This window comes from Nasonia vitripennis, chromosome 2, assembly GCF_009193385.2.
Source record: "Nasonia vitripennis strain AsymCx chromosome 2, Nvit_psr_1.1, whole genome shotgun sequence".
Taxonomy (NCBI): Eukaryota; Metazoa; Arthropoda; class Insecta; order Hymenoptera; family Pteromalidae; genus Nasonia; species Nasonia vitripennis.
In genome coordinates this window covers 24,073,451-24,083,806 of record NC_045758.1, presented here as the reverse complement: position 1 = coordinate 24,083,806, position 10,356 = coordinate 24,073,451, and the positions used below count along the sequence as shown (strand labels likewise).

General features: G+C 37.3%; 1 protein-coding gene across 1 annotated transcript; it reads left to right on the top strand.

The window, feature by feature from the left end:
- The first annotated feature begins 804 nt into the window (after positions 1 to 804).
- On the top strand, positions 805 to 1,562 carry LOC116416381 (cell wall integrity and stress response component 1-like). Its single transcript, XM_031924624.1, has 2 exons — positions 805 to 1,241; positions 1,320 to 1,562. The coding sequence occupies exons 1-2, from the start codon at positions 956 to 958 to the stop codon at positions 1,448 to 1,450; spliced, it is 417 nt and encodes a 138-aa protein (XP_031780484.1). The 5' UTR covers positions 805 to 955; the 3' UTR covers positions 1,451 to 1,562.
- Positions 1,563 to 10,356: the final 8,794 nt, after the last annotated feature.

Sequence of the window (10,356 nt, the reverse complement as noted above, 5' to 3'; positions counted from 1 at the left end):
TGTGTAAGGCATCCTCAGACCGTTGCCAATTTTTGGAATGAGCGATATGTTTCTCTTGAAAACGTGGGTGTGTGCAGGTTGGTGAAGTGATGAACCCTCAAAGCTGTTTTCCACGTTAGAGATAATTTTCGCCCACACTTGAAACTGACGATTCTTGAAGAGATAATCTTACGCTCAATCTCTCTCTCTCCCTCCAAGAAAGCGTAGGTGTGCACTCGAGTGATTGAGGGATGGTCAAATTTTGTTGAGAGGGAGGAGATTTTGAAAATTCCGGTGGGAAGTGTCTAAGGGAGGTTCTATGAGAAGAAAGTGGAAATTTTTCGGCAATTCGAAGGACTTTTGGCAATTGAAGTGGAAAGGGAAGCTTCGCTGTCCACCGTATTTAAGGACCCGGTGCATGCTTCATCAGTCAATTCACTCCTCGTTTCCAAGTTCATTCGGCAAAATAGTGAAAAGTGTTCTCCCGCCTTCGAGTATAACCCCTCAAGATACACCGGAGTCAGGATTTTTCTTGCAAGCTGACAAGAAAATGTCACCGAAGAAGCTAAATTCATCAATGCAGCCTTCTCGAAGCCGACGGAGTCTGCAGGTCGCCCAGGAGCGTATACGTTGGCTGGTCGCCAACGTACCAACTCTCCTAACAATGCTCGACTACGTCTCCTGGGCAATGGACGTGGTCGAAACACGTAAGTGAATTTTTTTTTTATTGTACTATTCAAAAGTTTTTTTCTTTAAATTAATTTATTAAAATTTTTTTAATGTTGCAGTGCCACAACCACCAAATGCTGCTTTGCAGCAATTAGCACCGCGACGATCCCCGGTGGCTGACCTGCCACAACGATCCCCGGTGGCTGACCAGCCTCGACGATCCTCGACGGCTGAGCAGCCGCAGAGATCTTCGACGGCTGAGCATCCTCGACGATCCTCGGCGGCTGACCCGGCGCAGCGATCCCCAATGGCTGAGCAGCCTCGGCGATCTTTGACGGCTGAGCAGCCTCGGCAATCTCAAACAGCTGAGCAGCCTCGACAATCTTCGGTGACCCGAAGAAGACGGTCTCGGTCGAGCTCAAGTTCTAGCTCGAGTTCGAGCTCGAGTTCGAGCTCTAGTTCGAGCTCTAGTTCGAGCTCCAGCTCTAGCGGAACATCATCTAGTAGCGCATCATGTACATCTGTTAAAAGTATACGCGATCTCAAGCCGATTCCTAAGATCGCGTCCTCGAATATGAAGAGAAAAGTAAATGGTAAAAAATATTAAATTTATTCTTAAAATTATATAACTTTATTTTAAAAAATGCTAATCTGTTTTTTTATTGTTAAAGATCAAAAAGGCAACGAGCAGAAGAAGAAAAAGGCAGGAGAGAGAGAGACGTCACCAAAACCAGGAACATCTACAATGACTTCAGGTAAAAAATGCTTTAACTATAAATTAGTTTTATTTTGTATACAATAAATTTATTTTTTGTTTGCTTTAATTTTTCAGAGGTTACGAGACCAGTACCGAGACGTGGTATTTTGCTATTGAAAAGGACTGATAGTAAACAGCAGCAGCAACACCAGCAACAGCAGCAGCAACAACAGCAGTAACAACAGCAGCAACAACAGCAGCAGCAACAACAGCAGCAACAACAGCAGCATCCACAGCAGCAGCAACAACAGCAGCAACAACAGAAACAGCAGCAGCCACAGCAGCAGCCACAGCAACAGCAGCAGCAGCAGCAACAGCAGCAGCAACAGCCGTCACAGCAACAACAGCAACCTCAGCAGCAACAACAACGCAATTTACCGCGGATTATAGATGATGAGATAATAATAGGTCACATCAATGTAAACAAAATTTACAAAAATTATAAAAAAAAATAAATTTAAAGAACTGTGGACACCTCATCGTTTATTAAAACTTTGAGGTTTCCCAAATTTATTTAGAAAAGTTAAAAATTGTAAAATATTTCAGAAAATTTAGATATGATTTTTAAATTGATATACTCTGCTCTTTGTCTTCCTTTTAGTGTAAATAAATAAATAAATTGACTATATGTTAAGATAAATTTCAATCCCTTTTCAACATTTTTTTTTTGTTTTAAAAGATAAAAAAGAATCGTAAGAATTATAATTTTTTTTAAATTATTTTATTTAATCATTTTTTTTTTCATTATACATTTTAATCAACTTCGTCTTGACTAAATTTTTCAGACAAATAATTTAATAACCATGCTCTTATTTGGTGGGGAATGGGCTATATGAACCGACGCACCACGGTGAAGAGCACATTCGAGCAGTCGAGCTTGAAAATTACCTACCTTTGGAGAAGAAACCAAGACTCACTTAACATTTTCAAGTAAGTTCATAGCTGATTCTCACTATTTTTTTTTTTTTTTTGTTCTTAAAGAAAATCTTTTCTCTAACACACAAATTCTTATTTTTTTCACGTTTCAGAATGGATCTATCTGCACTTAACAAAATTGCTGAGCGCGAGTTCTTGCCTAAGAAGAAAGTCACGGACTTAGAAAAAGATCATGAGTACATGGTGACTGCACTCAAGGAGGTGAAGACTAGATTCGGCACGAAGATCGTGGCCGAGATTGATGTCAGCTTTCAAATATTTCTGCCAGAAAAGATCTCATCAGCAATCTTGAAAGATCAAGAACTTTTCAATAATCTTTCAAACACAGCAAATAAACTTAGTTTATTTATAACATATCAGGGTGGAACTTCTTTTAAGTTCACCACATGCTAAAATAATGAAATACAAAGACTGATAATTATTAAACACTATTTATTTGTTAAAACTACAATTCACATGAATAAAAATACATTATTAAATATAATAACAATTGCTTTCTTATTTTTTAGATCCTTGAATAATTTATACAATCTCATTTTTATCTATCCAACTATTGTGATCGCTACTGAATCCTAACCATTTAACATATACGCGTTTACCACTTTTCTTTAAAACTTTTGCTACTAAATAAATTTCCGGATACATAGTTTTATGAATTTCCGTTTCATAAAAGCCACCAGAGACGGGTTTATCATAATAATCTTTGAGGTGGTAAGTTACTGGATCTGTTTTTACAACTCGCGTTATTGTGAAAATTTCCGTAGACCAATTTGGTGTGTAACCTTTTTCAAAAACATTTTTTAACCTACTTATTCGTACTTTATCTCCTACTTTGAATTTCGGTTCTTTCACTGACGACTTTTCAGTAGGAAAACGTCTCTTGACCTCTCTCTCATTTGCCTGTGTAACATTTTCAGGCTCGATTCCTGTTGTCCGATGTTTTCTCGAATTGTATGCTTTGAGCAAGTTAGGTAGAATATCCAACCATTTATAGCTTCCTTGTTTGCTGAATTCTGTCCACATTGCATTTTTTAACGTTCTATTGAATCGTTCGCATATACTTGCATGAAGATTTCTATGTGAAGAGTATAAGTGTATATTGTGCTTCTTCATAAGTTTTTGAAAAATTGAATTGTAAAATTCTTTTCCTTGGTCAGTTTGTAGATTCTTCGGTACTCGTCCTTCTTTCAGTATTGACTTCATAGCTGCAGTAACATCCTGGCCACTCTTCGACTTGACTGGCACGGCCCACGCGTACTTTGAAAATATGTCTATGACAGTGAGTAAGTAGCGGAAATCTTTGTTCTCGCTAGCGTAAGGAATCATTTCCACAAGATCACCTTGCCAAGTCTCATCTATTCCGCGTATATCATATTTTCTTCGCTTGTACCTGCGGCGTGCAGCTTTATGTAGCTCTTCAGCTACTTTTTGCTTTTCCATCTTCTTTGATTATAAAATTATTCAATTGACCAATAATATATTCAACGCTTGCGAAATTACGTTGAGAAATATCATTAAGATATTTTAATTTTTTGTCCACATCAGATTTAAGGCTTTCAACTTGCTCCCTATATTGGTCTATAAGTTCATCAATTCCAGTAATTTTAGAAGATATATAATTTACTTCCGTCTGCAGGATAACTTGCAGTGAATGCAAAGTGATTGCATCTTTTGGATTGCGTGGCTCTCCGAGATTACAGAGTCGCTTCTCCTCTAAGTCAAAATCGCCGTCTGATGTAAAATTAAAACCATTTCCTGGAGGCCCGCGACTCACTTGCTGCGAGCTCCCAAGTTTTCTTCCGAACACATCGAGACTCATGGTAGTACTGATGCAAAGAAGAAAGATGCGTATCAATATATATGCCCAGCTTCACGCAATTCTTCAATAATTGAATGAATTTCGTTGGTGTGATTGTTATTTCCAGCAGATCGTTCGGCAATCAATAATCGAAGTCGTTCGACAAGCTCATTTGGATCGTCCCAGTAGACAAGATCTATGGAAGAATTTTTCTTAGCTATTTTATATTTAGGTACAAGTCCTCCTCCGCTGCTGTTGTTCTTTTTACATGGAGTGCTGCGGAACATTGGAGCTAAAATATTCTTATATTTATTACTTCTCGACATTCTTATAGATTCATCTTTGCTGAATTTTTTCCGATGAGCATTTGATGCTTCCAGAATCTTGCGATAATTTTCACGATCTGCTGAACTCAGAAGAAGATCATCCGGATATTTTTTAAATAGGCATTCCATTAGTCCATTCGTTTTAGGATAACTTTCATTTCTGACTTTGACATATTTATCATCAAACTCTATTTCTGAATCACCAATCATATACACTACATCAACCTTTCGCACTCCGTATATATTGTCAATTGTTCTACGGCTTTTATCTAACAATGATAAAAAATCTTCAGCTGATTCATTTTTTCCACTCGTAGATTTAAATGTAGAATTGGTTATTGTGTTAAAAGCATCATCATCATCATCATCATCATCATCATAATCATAAACAGTATAATCCAATAAACTTGATTTATTATTATTATTATTTTGATCGTTGAGCAAACTTGATCGATCGATTCTTGTTCGTTTTTCATTTTCTTACTGCTGTTTTTAACAAAAATGTGATTGGATGGATGCAGCAGTGGATTTTCACTTTTCATCTCAACAAGTTTTTCAAGTGGTGTGACGACTGGTTTTAGAGTATCGCCGATGACTTTTTCAAAATCATCTTTCTCCTGTTTTAATAAAGTGTATTTTTTTTTAATAGCCTCACGAGCTCGCAAGAGCTCACTAAGAACATTCTTCTCTTTCTTGAAGTCTGACATGCTGACGTGGCGATGTCTACAACTGAACTGCAAGTTTGAGACTCATAATTCCTTTTTTATTGCAAAACAGTCAAATCCTTTTCTGTATCTACCCTCATTCATCGGTCTATCTTTGTCAATGACGATGAATCCATATCTATCATTCTTCCAACATTCAGAACAAAGATTCCGAAATTCATTGAAAGTTAAATCAGTATTCACATGATCTTCATAGATATGTTTAAGATTTACATCATCTTGTCGATAAATTACTAACAAATTGACATTATCCCTAATGAGATGTTTTCCTATATGAGCATAAGATTGACATAGATAGAAACTATCTACACTCTTATGTCTTCCCGTACAGAAGAATGCTCTGACGTTATCCTGCTTCTCACATGCCACATCATCAAAAATCATAACTGAATTTGGTAGGGCTTCATCTGGAGATACTACAGATTCATGCTCACTAAACGGAAGATATGATACTCCTTCAATCGGATCCAAGACATTTTTGAGAAATTGATACTTTGGCTGATTCAAGGATTTAGATTATACATATAAATTCTCAAATCTAAGACCATTGGGGTGTGTAATTAGAGCCAATAAACTATTTGTTTTTCCACAGTTTGATGGACCACAGAATACTGCTCGTATACTATCTGGTAGTAATTCCCCATGACGCTTCTTTCTCTTCTCTTTTCCAAAATCAAAATTCGTGACAGGGAGTTTGACGTTTTGCTCGGTAAAATCCATGTTCACGCAACAAAGTCACATTCAACATTGAGCTCTTGAAATATAAACGCTCGTTTTATACCATAAACGTCAGTTGTGAATCAACACTCGAAGAGAGATGATCATACACAAATCTCAGAAACAGCCGAAAGGCTATGGATTGCTTGATAAAGTTATCAATAACTTACCTGTTGAAATGCATCTTCCTGGATATCAATACTGCGGTCCCGGAACCAAATTAAAAAAGCGAATGAAAAGAGGAGATCCTGGTATTAATCCGCTTGATCAGGCATGTAAAAAACATGACATAGCTTACTCCGATAAAAACGGAGATCGTAAAGCTGCTGACAAGAAGCTTGCTGAGGAAGCTATGCAGCGTGTCAGAGCCAAGGATGCGAGTCTTGGTGAAAAAGCGTTTGCTTTTGCTGTTAACAGTGCTATGAAATTAAAAGGAAAAACTGGAATGGGACTGAAATTTAATAAGTTAGTGACTGTAGCTAAAAAATCAATGACAGCAAGTAAACATTCTCGCAAGGTTATTCAATCAGCGTTGAAGGGTGCACGTCAAGCTGTTAAAAGTGTAGGAGGAAAGAAAAAAGTTATCATTCCACGTGTTCTGCCGCTTCCAGCAAAAATTGGTGGAGTTCTTCCTTTTCTCATTCCATTGTTCGCAGGACTAAGTGCCACCGGTGCTCTAGCAGGAGGTGCTGCTGGAATAGCTAAAGCTGTAAATGATGCTAAAGCCGCGCAGAAAAATCATGAAGAAAGTAAGAGGCATAATAAGACCATGGAAGCTGTTGCTTTAGGCAAAGGACTCCATCTTAAGCCCTATAAAACTGGGATGGGATTATTTATGACACCTCATATTGGTTGTGGCAGCAATCAAGTGAATAGAAAAAAAAAACTTCGATTTAACTTTGCCGAATCGTCCACTGACTGACTACGATCTAAAAAAATATGCTCATATGATGAAAAGCTCAGATTTCCGAGGTGTTTTCATGAGAAATAATTTGCCTCCCAATGGTCCATGGTATAATGAATCTGCAGTGGTTAACTTAGATGACTATCAAAATAGAGGTACTCACTGGGTTTGTTATCGCAAGCAAGGTTCTGAAGTGCTTTATTTTGATAGTTTTGGTGATCTCAAACCTCCCAAGGATCTCATGATGTATTTTAACGTGAAAGAAGTGAAATACAATTACAAAAGATATCAAAATTTTGACTCATTCATATGTGGCCATCTTTGTCTCTACTTCTTAGCTGGAAGACTATAAAAAGAGGTGCTCGCAGCCGAATGAATTCATTATCATCCAATCAGTCATGGAAGATAGTTTCACTCTGAGTCTAACGGGAAAATCTTCTGTTCTAGAAGCACAATATTTCCCTTCAATCGAACTACCAGAGCATAAAAATTTTGTTTTGGGCTTAGTTGAACTTTTAACATTCAACTCTATTCCAAACGTTGACTCATCAAACAATAAAGTTCATTTGAATGGTGAATTTATTACTATTCCAACTGGCAGTTACGAGATTGATGCTCTTGATCAATTTTAACAAGCAGCTTTGAAAGCTAAAGGAATTAATTTTTCCTTGAAAGCTAACAACAATACTCTCAGAAGTGAAATTACTTGCAGTCATCCCTTAGATTTCAGACCACACGATTCAATAGGTCGTCTCCTTGGCTTCACTCCTCGTATTCTCAAAGTTAAAGATCTTCACAGCTCTGATTTACCTGTGAAAATATTGAAAATCAACGCACTGCGAGTAGAGTGCAACATCACTGCAGGTGCTTACATCAATGACAAAAGAGTTCACACAATCCATGAGTTCTTTCCCCGCGTGCCTCCAGGATATAAAATCATAGAAGTTTCGTCTCATGTCATATATCTACCGCTCAGCGTCAAGTGCATAGATCATCTACAAATTCGAATCGTCAATCAGGATGGAAATTTGGTGAATTTTCGAGGAGAGGAGATCACTATTAGACTCCACATTAAATCTGTATAATGGGCATCGTTTACAATTCTGGATCATATATAAGTCAGTCATCATGGCAACCAGTCATCAGTCGACCGAAGAAACTCAAACCGTTAACACGCAAGAGCATTCAGTTTCTGAAAAGTCTAGGACTAAAAGTTCGTGGAAAAAATTCACGTGTATAATTTTTTGCTGCTTCCAGAAAAATGGACGAAATTCTAAGCATTCAATCAGGTGTCGTATTCGAGAGCTCATTACGAAGTACACGCACATCAGCCATACTCATCATTAAGCTTTGACAACAGCGATGAAATTCGTATTTCTATCCAACATCAAAATCTATGTCTCCTGCCATCACGTAGTTATATCCATGTATGTGGAAAATTGAAACTCAAAACTGGTTCATCAGCTCCAGCTAAAACTACATTCGTGAACAATGGCATTTGTCATCTGTTTGATAAAATTCGTTATGAAATTAATGCTGTGGAGATAGATAAAAGTAAAAATGTTGGTTTGAGCAGTCTTATGAAAGGATGGACTTCATTTAATTCGAATCAGAATAATATGCTAGAAAATGCAGGCTGGCTTGGCAATGAAGAAAACGTCAAATCGTTTGTCGATGAAAAGGGAAACTTTGACGTTGCGATTCCGCTGAGTATGATCATGGGCTTTGCAGAAGACTATAAAAAAATTATAGTTAACATGAAGCATGAGCTCATTCTTACAAGATCGAGAAGTGACTTGAATGCAATAATCCAGGAAGGTACTACGACATCTGGTGTAACTGCTTATGAAGATTGTGAAGTAAAAATATCGAAGATAGAATGGTTAATGCCATATGTCATTGCATCTGATAAACAAAAAATTCAGCTATTGAATTTCATTGGTAAAGATAATCCCATCTCTATGTGTTTTCGTTCTTGGGAGATATTTGAATATCCTCTTCTCCCAAGCACGAATAAACACGTCTGGACAGTGAAAACATCAAATCAACTGGAGAAACCTCGTTTTGTAATTCTCGGACTACAAACAAAGAGAAAAGCTGTAAGAACTGCAAATGCGAGTAGATTTGATCATTGCGAGATAAGTAATGTGAAACTTTTCTTAAATTCACAATATTATCCATACAACAATATGAATCTCGACATATATAACAATCAGTATGCGATTCTCTATGATATGTATGCTAATTTTCAAAAATCATACTATGGAAGAGATCCACAGCCGATGCTGACAAAATCTATGTTCATCGAGAATGAACCGCTAATAGTTATTGACTGTTCACGACAAAACGAAACTCTCAAGAACGCTCCTGTTGATGTACGTTTAGAGTTTGAGGCTAAAAAGGATTTTCCCGCACACACTTGAGCCTACTGCATGATCTTACACGATCGTATCGTTCAGTACAATCCCATCAGTGGGGATATCAAGAAACTCGTCTAGGTTGCACAAAAAAAAAATGGAGTTGCAGTAGACATGACTGGTTTCAAGCAAACCGGAGAAGATTATATTCTAAAGGAAATTGCAATCATTCCTCTCAACGATAATAGTGAGCCTATTGTTCTAATATTTAAAAATCCCTTCCCCTGGAAAAAACTCTCTGACAAAATACAAAGGGAAAACAACTGGCTTAAACATAATCATCATGGCATGAACTGGAAAACCGATGGACATGACTACTCTCAAATTGGAAACTTGCTTCGTGACGCTTTGCATGATGCATCAAAAATTTTTGTCATGGGTACAATAAAACAGAAATGGCTTCAACGATTCAAATTTCCAGTTCACAACATTGAACAATATGACTATCCGTCAAAACCATCTTTTAAGTGCGTCACAGTATGCACATATCATAATCCAAGCTATAAGACGACCTGTGCATTGCACAACGTCAAACTTATGAAATTGTTCTATCTGCATAAACTGTAAAGTAAAAAAAAATTAAAGAAAAAATGAAAAAAAGTAGAGAAAGTTATAGGCATTCCAAAACATAATGGAGAGAGGAAAAATTATCCCACTCTCTCATCGGGTACTAAAACACTCTGAGAGGAGAGGGGGTGTTTTAGTATCTTGAAGAGAGAGAGGGGATCCCTCCTCTTCCATCGGGTACCAAAACACTCTGAGAGGAGAGGGGGTGTTTTAGTATGCCTATGTTTTGGTATGCCTATAGCCTATCTACTGTAGTGATAGATTATCGTTATTTGAACCCGTTAAGTCAACATATTTTATAAAATTAATTTCATTTTTCTAATTCATGTCTAATAGGCCTACTACTAGAAAATTAGCTCGTGATTTAAAAATTGACCAGTTGTCGGCCGAAGAACTAGCCAAATATAACCCTTTCGCGTCTCGAGACAGTGTAACGTCGCCCGGTTTTCGCCTCCGTTTTTTTTCTTTTTTCTAAAAAAAAAAATTTTATACTTTCCAATCCTCATGCGAAGCAGCGCATGTTTACACCAGATGTGTATACGAACGCTTACCTATCCCGAG

What these genes read in the sequence shown, in the direction of transcription:
- LOC116416381 (XM_031924624.1), top strand. Translation starts at nt 956, where the DNA reads ATGGCTGAGCAGCCTCGGCGATCTTTGACGGCTGAGCAGCCTCGGCAA. An exon ending in TATGAAGAGAAAAGTAAATG is followed by an intron (nt 1,242 to 1,319) that starts GTAAAAAATATT and finishes TTATTGTTAAAG; the next exon opens with ATCAAAAAGGCAACGAGCAG.